Here is a 13304-nt window from a genome sequence, read left to right on the forward strand (position 1 = left end):
GCCAGGACGCAGCGCCCACGCGCGTGGAATCCACGGACCCGGAGGCCTCTCGGCTCCCCCAGCGTCTCCTGGCTGTCTGGGTCACCCGGTCAAACGTGCTGGGACGACCGCCCACAGGCCCAGGCTGGCTAGGGGAAGGGCAGGGCGCACGCTGCGCGGCGGCGGCGGCGGCGGCGGCGGGGCCCGGCGGCCCAGGGGTGGGGCCGGACGCCGGGCAAGGGCGCTGGACGTTTCCGTGGGGCCGGCGTGCCGGGCGTGCGCGGCTGGCGTGCGGAGCTCCGCCCCTTTCCGTCGGCGTCACCGGTGCTCGCAGCACTTCCGGGTCGGCGCGGAGGCGGGGCAGTGGTGCCGCGGCGGCTGTTATTGTTCGGCTGGGTTCGGCCGGGCGCTGTCTGTCTTCGACCCGTCTGGTGTCAGTTTGTTCTGCTTCCTTTCGGCTCCTTACAGTCGGCGGCTGACGGCGGCGGCGGGCGGGGCCTGGCGTTTCGAGGGTCAGCGGCGCGGCGTGAGGGGTGCGGAGGAGGAGCCGTGTGCCCTGGCACCGAGCGGCCGCGGCCATGGCGTACGCCTATCTCTTCAAGTACATCATCATCGGCGACACAGGTGAGAGCCCACGGCGCGGGCCGGCCGCTGTCAGCGGCCGCCGGTTTCGGGCTGAGGGGGAAGCCGGGTCTGGCGGCGGGCCGCCGCCCGGCGCCGCCCTTCTCCCTCTGCCTTGGGAGCAGCGCCGCTCCATTTCCGCAGTGCTGGAGCTGGTGACGTGGGCACTGCGAGCCGCCGCGGCCTGCCCGGACCGGGTTCGCTGGCCCCGGCCGCAGCCGCAACCTCAGGTGCGGCGCCGCCCGTAGCCCCGCAGTTGGGAGATGAGGCAGCCGTTTGTGAATCTCGATCAGGGCAGGTTATGACAGGTAGGGCACAGACCCGGGCCATCGAGGCCCAACCCAGATGGCTGTGCCCCTACAGCAGGACACTTCTCCTTGGGGTCTCAGCGCTGTCCCCGAGAAAGAGGATGGCAGTAGAAAGTGGGGACAGATTTAGTATTTCTTCCCCACGTCCACCTTCACTGACCTACGAGAATCACCCAAGATCTGGGCAGGGCACACCAAGCAGTGTGCACAGCCAGCTGAAAAGGAAACCTTTTTATTTATGTTTTAACACCCCCAACTCCCTCAAAATTGAGCAGGTCACACTTTACTACTTAATGAGTTGGAGAATCCGTTTTGGGTTCATTAAAATATAAAAGAGTTCTGTCGACTTTTGCCACGTGTAAACTGAAATGATTTAATAATGCAAGGCCTTTCAGTAATCTCTGTTTTGTTTTTTATGTTGTTGTGGGGTTTTTTTGGTGTGTGGGTGTGTTTTTGTTTTTTAAAGTTCTGACCAGCTTATTGTTTTCTGGGGCTACTGTGGGTTTGGGGCTTTGTTTGTTTTACATAAGTAGAGTCCAGGATCGCAACTACTCTAATTTTCAGATAATTAAAAACAGTAAGAAAATCAGTTCTTCTCACTTACATTAATATTCTAGGCTGTATTTCACAGACAAGGGATGGAAGGCGTCCTTCTGTGCTTCTCAGACCCTCTACTAACACTGTAAGCAGCATTTTGTTGTTGTTAGGAAGGGTTTTGATTTTTGTCAGAGATGTAAATGAAAAGATTAATTTTCAGAGGTTCTTAATTGGGGTAGGTACTCCAGAGGGGAAACTTGCTATTTAAGGTTGGTGTAGTCACCCTGTCCAATTGACTTGGGCCTGGAAGGAAAGGGACGATGTGTCTGGGTCTCTGTGTCAGAATCCCTACAGAGCAGTTAATTCTACTCTCTCCTGTCCGGTTAAGCTATGAGTTAGAATGCACTTCACAGCAGTGGAATGGGAGGGATTTTACATCTTTACTGCTCAGGAGACAGTGACGTGTGCTAGGAATTTTTGAAATATTAACATATTCCAAGAGTTCATTTTTGAAGTTAATGAGGTTGTGCAAAGAAGCAAAATGTTCATAACATGAACATACTTTTTAATAAGTTATAATTTTAACAGTTTCTTCCTGTGCCTTTTGCCATATTTATCCCCACTCTGCTTTGGCATAGAACTTGCTGACAACAGTATAGTTTGAATTAATTGGAAAATACATATTCTGATCCAAATGCAAACATTCGTTTATTTAAGAGATTTTGGAGCATTGACTTAGACCACTGACAAATGCGGATCTGACAGAATTGTATTCCTGTAATGAAGTAGATATTGTTCTCTGACCTACAAGAATCGTCCAAGACCTGAGCAAAGGGCACCCTCTCCTTGTCAGCTAGCAAGCTGAGAAGGAAATCCTTTTGAGTATGGACATGATGGTGGGGAGCACTTATGTTTATGAGACCATATAGCGGGAAAAGTAATTAGCAATGGAAATTAGTAATGAAGAATCAAAGAGGAAAAGAGAACTAGGACAGTGTTATGGAATCCAGCAGAAGCAGATTCCAGAGAGGGAATGACCAATATCATATGGCAGCACAAGTCAGGAGGTAGTTAAAATGGTATTAATACTTGTGTTGGATTGAGAGGTGTGTGAGAAAGTTATTTACACAGTACTGTGTTGTGTACAGTTTCATTTCTATAAAAAAGGCAAAACAAAACAACAATGCATAGATCTTTGTGTGAACTATGTAAATGCATAAAGGAGAAGTCTAGAGAGAAGATTAAAATTGTGTGTTTGTGTACAGAATGGGTGCTGGTGAAGTAGGGTTTTTTTTTATGTTGTAGGGTTTCCTCCATTTCTTTTTAACTTATTACAAGATCTCCTAATGTTGGTACTTTAAAAAAGGATCTGGTTGGTGCATTGATATGCATGTCTTAAAATGAGAGAACTTGACATTGAAATGTTGGACTTGTGTAAGGAAGAGGAGGATAAAAATTCCAGAGGACTTGGGGAAGAATGGGATCTAGACCATTAGAACTTTTAGAACTTTTAAGAGGAGGAAGACCTCTTCCTGTGATAGACTAAAACTTGAGTTTCTATAGACTAATAACTTGAGTAGAGTGTTTTAAATAAAGTTTCAGTGATCCAAACTCCAGAAATTTTGATTCACTTAATCTCAAGTAGAGTTCCTTGTTGCACAACCAATGGCCAGAAACACTAAACTCTTTATTATATAAGCAAGTTAATTTCAGACTATTTTCAGGAAACAAATAGGGAAGTTCAGATATAGAAAAATCAATGGAAATTTTCTATGAAGTTGATGGGGTACCCAAAAAAACCTGGAATTGTGTTGGGCAGAGAGGAGCTTTCGTAGTATGCATTTTTCCCCACTAGGTGAGCATTGAACAACTCGCTCTGAGTTAGCGCACCAGTGATGTCGCTGGGAAAGGTTCTCTCTGGCTCAAACCTCGTTTTTTGTGATGATTGATTTAAGAGTACAGTGTGTGGCTGTGAAATATTATTCCTTTTTGTGGAAAAATGCCCCAGAAACTGTTGTGATTTTGCACACACCGTAAAAGGATGGTGCTGTGGGAAAAACTCAAGTGTATGAGTGGTTTTCTCGTTTCAAAAAAGGCGAAATGTCAATTGATGACAAACCTTGTTATGGACGTCTGTCAACTTCCTGAACTGGCTGAAAATGTTGACTAGTACCATTCCACCAGGTCAGACTGTTAATCAAACTATTTAGAAGTTCTGAAAAGATAGCTTAACGGTGTGCAACAAAAAAGGTCTGATTTGTGGCAGACGGGGGACTGGTTTTGTCACCAAGACAATGCACCTGCTCACGCAGCCATCTCAGTGCACCAATTTTTGGCAGAAAACAGCTTGCCTCTCTTGCCCCACTCATCTTACTCACCTGACCTCATTCCATGTGACTTCTTTTTGTTTTTGCAAATGAAGAGGGCCATGAAATGATAGCGATTTGATGACATAGAAGAGGTGAAGAAAAAACAAGAGGTGCTGTCAGCCTTCCAAACAGATGAGTTTGAAAATGTTTCCAAGAATGAAACTGCAGATTTGACAAATGAATTAAGTGTAATGGAGAGTACTTTTTATGTTAGAAGGTTGTTTTGTAAAAAAAAAATTAAATACATAGTTTTGAAAAAGAACTCTGTATTTTTGGATACCCCCTCATATCTCACCTGTAAAGTCATCTATGTACTTGTATGTATATAATATTTCTGTGTAAGGTAGTAGTTTTACAGAATAAGTTAGACACTTACACCAAAGAAATAAACATCTGTATTACATCTCTCTCGCTTGCTTAGACGTTTTCTCCTAATTGCAATTTATGTAAATTCTTTCCATGCTTTTCTTCATAGTTTTATCACTCTGTATTCCCAAATTATGCTTACTTTGTCTTTAAGATGTCCTTAGTTTTTTCATTGATAAACTGAGTGAGTTAAAACCTTTCTGAAATATCACTTAAACCATCTAGAATTTATGATACGGTCCCGTTACGCTTATGTTTTTGCTTTATCCATGTTTTTTACATATTGAGTTATTCAAAATTCTGACTGCTCCTTTTCTATGTATCTTTTAGTTCTTTTTCTTGTATCTTTAATGCTAACCCAGTTTCTTCCATCCCCCATATTTCTATTTGTCCCGAGGTTTTACACTGAATCATAGAGAGGTTGTTAGCCACCTGTGCTCATTTTTGCCTTTCGTCATCAGATGGTGAACCTACCTTCTTCTCTCAGGTGTTGCTCCTGTTCCCTTCTGAGTGCTCTTTTCCTTTTGTGTGTGCTCTAATCCTGTCCTTACTCCAATAGGAAAATCATCTTGTCTCTCTCCTCCAGTCCTGCCACCCTTATTTTAGCTCAGATTCCCCCTCCTGCAGTTTGGAATGCTGTTTTCGCTGAACAGACCCTAATTTTGCCAACTCAGCATTTCCCCCACTTTCCTTAACCAGTTAAACTCACTTCATTTTATTTCTCTCTGTTAATTCTCCATCTGTAAGGTTGTCCTTTTCTACAAACACTGAAACCTGTGAAAGTTCCATAACTTGGTTGGACTGCCATGTTTTCGTGGGTCTCACAAGTTTTTGTCTTTTTATAAAAATAAAACACATTTTATTGAGGGCTCTTACCGCTCTTGTAACAATCCGTACATCAATCCATGTATCAAGCATATTTGTACATATGTTGCCATCATTATTTTCTAGACGTTTACTTTCTATTTGAGCCGTTGGTGTCAGCTCCTCTTAAGTTTTTGGCCTTTGACAGGACACAGTCTTATTACTTTTCTGTTGCTCGTTTTAATGGAAAATATTTGAGTTTTCCTTCTCTGACAGATTTCTGCTTTACACAGGTCTTAAATGTGTACAGGTACCTCTGCCTCCCCCCCCCTTTAACAAAGTGTCTATTACATAAAACTGTCATTTTATTTCTTTACCCTCATTAATTTATAATTTTTAAATTAGTCCATGTTTTAGCTAACAATTTTTCTTATAAATAAAGGGTGCATGACAAAAAGATAACAGTTCTCTGCTATCATATATAGTAACATCTTTTTAAAACACTGCTATCTTTCATAACTCAAACTGCTTATTCATGGAGATTGTTTTTAGTAGTTATACTGTGGGTCCTGGACTTCAGTATTTTAAAAAGTTATTATTTTCATGATAATGCTTTAATATTCTTCTGCCCTTTCGCCTGCTATTTTTCTAGAATTTTTTTCCTCATTGTCAACTTTTTTTCTTTCTGGCATTTTATCGAGTACTTTCTAAGATGTTACTACATCAGAGTGAATTTATGTGGAGTCATTGTAGTAACTTTTACTACTGTTTCTACTTAGTAGATTCTCTTGCACAGTTTTTTAGCTTGTATACAGTATCAAATATTTTTAATCTTTTACTTTTTTCCCCCAACAAGTATACAAAGCTACCATTTTATAGATGAAGAGATGAGCTAAGCCATTTATGGTTAGTTATTTTCATATGTGTAGAACTAAGATCCAGGGTCAGCCATTTTCCCTTTTGACTTATGTTTCTTTTTCATGGCTATGAGGTAGCTTATTAGGTTTCTTCCAGTTCTCTCTTCAAAATGTTCCCATTTTCAGCTATAGCTGAGAGTTAACGTGTTTCTGGCCAAATCTGGGTGAAAGGAAGATTGCAAATACTGATCTATGCAAGCAGCTACAACACACTCTTTGGAGACAGCTTGTGCCAAGTTTGTGCTTCAGTGAAGGAGGACTGTGTCTTAGGCTACAAGCTGGTTAGGTTACGTGGATTAACCTATTTCTTAAAAACTGACCTTTTGAAAAAGATTGAAGGAAACAGATAAAAGCTTTTAGGATTTTTTAAAAAGTGAATGAAAAAAGGAGAGTGTGTTTCTTTTCTAATGCTGTCATGGTATTACAAAACTTAAAGGCTTTAACAACACAAATTTATTATCTAGCAGTCTATATAGTCCAGAACTCTGACATGGTCTCACCGGGGAAAATCAAGGTTTCAGCAGGGCTGCGTTCCTTTTTGGCTGCTTCCCAGTTGTAAGGCTAGGGCTCCATTTTCGTTTCTAGAGCCCATGCATAGACCTTCAACATCACTCAGCTTCTATGAGTCAGGGCCATACTGAAACCTTGGCTTCTGGTCCCACTCTTCTGTTTCAGAGCCAGCAATGAGTTGAGTCCTTCTCATGTTGTAAATCGGTGGCTGGTCATTTTGTTTCTCAGACTTTAAGCTGGGAAAGCTGCTTTGAAAGACTTCTGTAATTATATTGGATTCACTTGGACCCTCAAGATCAGCTATAATCTTAATCACTTCTATAAGGGCCTCTTTTGCATGTAACACTAGAGATTGAGGCTTAGATATCTTTGGGGGCACTATTTTACCTACCTCAGAGGAGAGGGGAAACGATAGAACAAGTAAGACGAGAAGCAACATTAATATTCCAAGTATATGGTAGATGTTGTGTGTACCTCTTTTAAGTCGGCATAGTATGTAGCACTAAGCAGTGCAAAGGGAAAAAAATGCTAATTTCCATGAGCTAAAATCTGTTGCTGGTGAGTTAATTCCCACTTATTGTACAACCATATGTTAAAGTAATGCTGCTTCATGGGGTTTTTACTTGGCTATAATCTTTACAGAAGCGGATCACTAAGCCTTTCTTTTAACTTACCATCAGTGGGTTTCCACGGCAGACCTTTAGATTGAATCCAAGGTCAGCCTTTGGCACATCCATCATTTTAATATCAAACTCATGCTTCATTTTACAGATGTAGAAAGGGGGAGACTAAATTTCCTGTTCTAGAGCTAGTAACTTCCATCGCTGAAATTGGCACCTTGGTCTTTATCCAAAGGCCTTGTTATCTCTCCTGTGTCATACACATTTCTGGAGTCTCTCAATCCATACCAAACCTCTTCTGTTGGCTGATTAACTGTTTGATTCAATGAGTTACTGTGTGTGCACCTAATTCCTTCACTTGAAGGATCCCTGGTAGCATAGTGGATTTTGCTTTGGAGTGAGTTGACCAGCTGCATGTACTGCAGAAGAAAGATTAGATTGTCTGCTCTGATCAAGATTCAGGGTCAGAAACCCAAATGGTCACTATAATCAGAATTGACTTGATGGCAGTTTATCCTAATTAAAATTTGGATAAGGTATTTTCTTTCCTACATAGCAACTGTGAAAGAGCCCTTGTGGTGTGGTAGATTATGTGTTGGACTACTAACTTCAAAGTCAGTAGTTCAAACCTACCAACTGTTCTGCATGAGAAAGATGAGACTTTCTGTCCTGTAAAAATTGACAGTCTTGGAAACCCCAAGCGGCAATTCTGTGTCCTATTGGATCAGAATTGATTAGATGACAGTTAAGTTTACCCACTTTTTGACTGTGGACACATTCTTTAATAACCTTGAGTCTTTGTGTCTTCTAAATAGAATGTGAATTATCCATTCATGAGATAATTATGTGAAATAATAATATGTGAAACAGTCACTTTAAAGGAAATGCTTAATATTACATCTTTATTTTTTTCTCCCTCTGGATGTTTTATAAATTTCCTTTATGTATTTGAAAATTAATTAACCCAAACTACACTAGTGTTTTTTTTTACACTAGTGTTTTATATTTGTGTAATGCTGATGGTAGCAAAAATAAATTCTTTTTTCTTTTGTGTGTTCTAATATGCTGACCTCCCACCTCATATTCGTGCTTAAAACTTGCTCATTTGTGGCCAGCAGATAGATACTTTGAGGAATATGCTGAACTTGACTCTTAATTGTTTCTTTTGCAGCCTGTGATGGCATTTTAGTGCTTTTTTTTCGTATGTGACGTGAGGGAGCATCAAATAGTTCCTGGAAAAGTGGAATGCAAGATATGGAGCCCTCCCTAGTGGCGTGGCTCTTTACACATTGCACTGCCAACCGTTAAGTCAACAGTGGAGCCCACTGGTTGCACATGGCAATGCACCCGCTCGATCTTTGAGGTTTGCAAGGACTGTCCTATGAAAATTTTATTAGGAAACCTTACCTCATCTACCCTACAGCCCTGATCTTAGTTCTTCAGACTTCTCCCTGCCCACCCCCCACACCCCCGCCCAACTCAAAGAACATTTAAAAGGAACAAGATTTGAGCCTCTCAAGAGGCTCCAAAATTCTCTTTTAGAAATGGTGTAAATTGAATTGTGCATAATTCTTCAGGAAATGGGCAGAGATAGAAATTCTGCTCTCAGAAGAGGGATAGTGCCAGATGGATGTAGTGCTAGAAACAATAGCCTACATTTTGATATTTTTGTTTAATGGACATTTTCTATGATTTTGTAAAAATACTTTTATATACTTACCGTGTACACTCATTTGTGACATCCTATACACTCAAGTTCTGAATTTTGAGCCTTCTTCGAAAGGTGCAGTTTATAGGTCTATAGAAGTCTTTACTATAAATGGCCCTGTTGATCAAAGGTTATCTTTTATCTCTTGGTATCAAGTACTGTTAGTACAATATTAATTATTTCAAAGGGCAAAGTAAAAATGCATATATGACCCAAATCACTATCTTCAAAACTCCGTTTAACTTGATTCTGTAGTTAGTACATAGGAAAATGAATTTACCAAGTGCACATTAAATCCATAAGTGATGTATACTTGGCATGTGAGTAGGCATACTAATTCATTAAGTAAAAGTATCTGTTATACTTTTTCAAGATAACTGGTTTGTCATAACTGAGATTGTCATGGTTAAATAGATTTTTAACTGATTAAGTAACTATATGCTTAAAAGACTTCACGCTGGAAGAACAAGCTGATACAGTTTTGTATTATTTATATTTAATGTTAGCAACAATTTGGATAAGGTCTAGTGAGATTAAAAGGACTAGTGTGTAGGTTATTAAAGATAGTATTTATAATCAATGTAATAAAATGATTAACAAAAATTAAATTTAGTAAAGGTAAAGCCCTATATTTGCTTTAGAAAGAATTATACCCAAATAAAAGATAGTTAACTAAACTTAAAGTTAGTTAAATAATAGCATATATCTAAAAACTTAGTTATATCTATCTTTTTGGTTAACCCCAACAATCCATTGCAATTGGATTCCGACCCATAGCACCTTGTAGGTCAGATTACAACTACTACGTGCAGTTTCCAAGGCTGTATCTTCATGCTCTATCTTTTTCTCCTGTAGGGGCTGGTGAGCTATAACTTCTGACCTGTCAGTTAGCAGCTGAGTGCTTAACCACTGTGTGACCAGGGCTCCTATTGGAGTGTAGGTATCATTGAGTTACTTCTGAACATAATGAACCAATGTACAACAGAGCGAAACACCACCCGATGCAATCCTCGCAGTGCTTCTTAAGTTGAGCTCATTGTTGCAATTGCTATGTCAATCCATCTTGTTTAGGGTCCTTTTCTTTTTTTGCATCAACTCTTTTACCAACCATGATGCCCTTCTCTAGGACTGGTCTCTCCTGGCAAAAATGTCTAAAGTCGGTGAGACAAGTAGCTCCATCTTTACGTTGAAGGAGCGCACTGACCTTACTTCTTCCAAGACATACTTTTTTGTTCTTTTAGTAGTACACAATACTTTCAACATTCTTCATCAGCGCCATAATACAAACTAATCGATTCTTCTTCACTCTTCCTTATTCAATGTCCAATTTTCACTTGCACACGAAGCAATGGAAAATACCACAGCTTGGGTGAGCCATACCTTATTCCTCAACATTTTAAGCACCTTTTAAATTCTTTTCTCCATTTATCATGATGTTACCCACTGATCCAGTTTTGAGGATTTTGGTCTTCTTTACATTGAGTTGTAAATCACAACGAAAAGGGCAATCGATCTTCATCAGGAAGTACTTCAAGTCCTTTTTACTTACAGCAAGCAAGGTTGTGTCATCTGCATGTCACAGGTTGGTCATAAGCCTTCCACCAATCCTGATGCCACATTTTTCATATAATCCAGCTTCTTTAATGATTTGCTCAGCATACAGGTAAGGATACAACCCTGATAAACACCTTTCCTAATTTAATTATTTCATTTTGGGGGACTTTTACAAATCTTATGTCAGTACATCATTCATTTGTATTAAGCACGCTTGTACATATGTTGCCATCAACATTTCCAAAACATTTTCTTTCTACATGAGCCCTGGTATCAGCTCTCTTCCCCCACCCCCCCTTCCTCCCTTACTCTCCCATCCTCATGAATCCATATTGTTGTTATTCTGTGTGTTGGTCTGGGTACATTAGATAAATCCACAGAAAATCATATGTATAAGAGAGAGTTTAGCTGATGCCAGGGGCTTAGGTGGAGAGCAAATGCTTTGAGAATGATGAGGACAATGAAAGTACAAAGGTGCTTTAAACAATTGATGTATGTGTGGATTGTGATAAGAGTTGTATGAGCCCCTAATAAAATGATTAAAAGGGGGTGGGGGAGAGAGAGTTTTACATAAAGTGTAAGTGCACATCAATAAAACATCCCAACCCAGTGCTGCCCAAGCCCACAAGTCCAACATCAGCCCATATGTCCGACACCCATCCACAAAGTCCTCCTCCATCTCACAGAACACACAATGACACTGACTGCAGGAGAAAAGCAGAATCAGTGAATGTGTAAGTTTCTCAGCGCTGGCAGGGGTCTCCACATGGCTTCTCCAGCACCCAGGGCTGCATTGGGGTAAGTCCATGTGGCTTCTCAGGGATGTCTTGCAGGAAGTGAGCTTTGCAAGCTGAAACAGGGAACTGGCTAAGGCAGCTGGCACCCTGGCCATCACAAAGCCAGAGACCCAAGAACTAGAAAGGTGAGGCTCACACAGCCATTTATCTATCCACCCTTCAATTAACTCCACATGTGTTTATTGGCCAGGTTGGCACAATAAACTTTAACTATCTCATTCCGTGTCTTAACACTTTCTGTTTTCTTCCTTCACCCACATTTCTGTTACTTATCTCCCTGGGGGATGGGTTGTATGTCCAACCTTGTGATGGGTTCCCCCTTTCTCCCTCTTATTCCCCCCTTCCAACCTCCCCCCGGTCCCACCTGCCCTCATGATATTGCTACTCCCACTACTCTTCATAAGGGTTTTATATGTTCTGAAGTCCATGCATCAAGAATTCTTATTTGTACCAATGTGTGTACTCCAGTCTAGTCAGATTTGTAAGGTAGAACTGGGTCATGGTAGTGGGATGAGGAAACATTCAGCAACTAGAAGAATGATGTGTGTTTCATTGGTGCTCTACTGCACCTTGGTTGAATTGTTCCTTCGTTGTAACCCTCTGTAAGGTTGAAGACAAACCCATTTGTCTTCAGATGGGCTTTGGGTCTCCACTCCAATCCCTCTCATTCACACTGATATAATTGTTTGTTTTGGATCTTTTGATACCTGATCTGTTGACACACCTCATGACCTCACAGGCTGGTGTGCTTCTTCCATGTGGGCTTATTTGCTTTCCTGCTAGATATCTGCTTGTTTAACTTCAAGCCTGTAAGACCCCAGATGATGTATCTTTTGATAGCTGGGCACCATCAGCTTTCTTCATCACATTTGCTTATGCACCCATTTTGTTTTCAGTGATCGTGTTGGGAATGTGAGTATCAAAGAGTGCCAGGTTGTTAGAACAAAGTGTTATTGTGTTTAGGGGTCCTAAGTAGAGGCCCAAAGTCCATCTGTTATCTTAATACTTAATATATTTATATGTACATTGACCTCTATCCCTTTCATTATACATGAATATATTTACATATATACATGCCTACAGCTATACCTCTATAAATAGCTTTTGCTTCATACTTCTTTCCTCTATTTCCTTTCACCTTCTCCTTTCCCACTATCATGCTTACCCTCCACTTGCGGCTATCAGTAATTCCTCTTGGATACATTGCACTTGATCAAATCCCTACAAGGTCTCCTTGCCATCCATTTTAGATCTCTTGTTGCTCCATCATCCCTGACTTTATTGGCTCCCCGCTACCCCCTCCACTCCCCTCACTGTCTTCTCCCATGTTCACCAGTCCTCCTGGTCCCGTTGCTTTCTCCTTGGGATTGTTTGTCCTGCCTATCTTATATAGATAGATACAGGGTGAAAGAAAACAAAAAGCCCAAAAAGCCAACCCCAAAACCAAAAACACCCCAAACGGATAGATACTTCCAGGTCTTTCTGCTGACCCTTGTGAGTGTTTTCCAGTCCCTTCTGATGAGGTGTCACCTGTCCCCCAGGTCAGAAGTCTATTTTCGGGATTCCTCAGGGACTTGATTACTTTGTTCCCTTCCACCCCCTTTGTGTTTCATCCACTGTGCATGGGGCAGACCAGGCACACTTTCTGCACAGTGTCTCCAGTGTTGTCCCTTATAATGGTATGGGTTAGTGAGGGAATGTTTCTTGTGGTGGGGCAGGCCCTACGGTCTGCTCTGTACATTGGCTGCTCCAAGCAAAGATGTTGCCCCTGGGGCATGGCAGGCTATAATGAGGTTTGTTCTGTCTCTCTCTCTCCTCTTCCCCCTCCCCTCTTCTTCTCCCCTTTTCTCCCTCTCCCTTTCTTCCTCTCACCCTTTTAGTTTTCAGTCCTGTGGTCTGGACAGACCCACCACTTTCTCCGGACTATATCTTCAGTGTTGTCCTCTGTATTACATTCTTCTGGGGAAGGGGTCAACATAGCTCAGCTTGGGCCCAGCCCTGATCCGTTCCTAATTTTAAACCATACAGTATTCCCTTGTTCTATTCACACCACTGTCTTCTTATTCAACTTCCCTAGGAGTACAATGAAGGGTTCTGGAATTCTCATTTTTCTCAAGGTTATCAGTAGTTATGATCCATACAGTTGAATGCCTTGGCATAGTCCATAAACTACAAGTAATCATCTTTCTGGTATTCTCGGCTGCTTTCAGCTAA

At 41.4% G+C, this 13304-nt stretch overlaps 1 protein-coding gene across 1 annotated transcript in view; it reads left to right on the forward strand.

The window, feature by feature from the left end:
* The first annotated feature begins 339 nt into the window (after window positions 1–339).
* RAB2A (RAB2A, member RAS oncogene family) overlaps window positions 340–13304 on the forward strand; it is a 116374-nt gene continuing 103409 nt past the window's right edge. The window contains exon 1 of the mRNA XM_075549702.1: window positions 340–603. Within this exon, the coding sequence (XP_075405817.1) occupies window positions 558–603 (46 nt within the window). The 5' untranslated portion in view covers window positions 340–557. The remainder of the gene's footprint in view (window positions 604–13304) is intronic.

This window comes from Tenrec ecaudatus, chromosome 5 (assembly GCF_050624435.1).
Source record: "Tenrec ecaudatus isolate mTenEca1 chromosome 5, mTenEca1.hap1, whole genome shotgun sequence".
Lineage (NCBI taxonomy): Eukaryota > Metazoa > Chordata > Mammalia > Afrosoricida > Tenrecidae > Tenrec > Tenrec ecaudatus.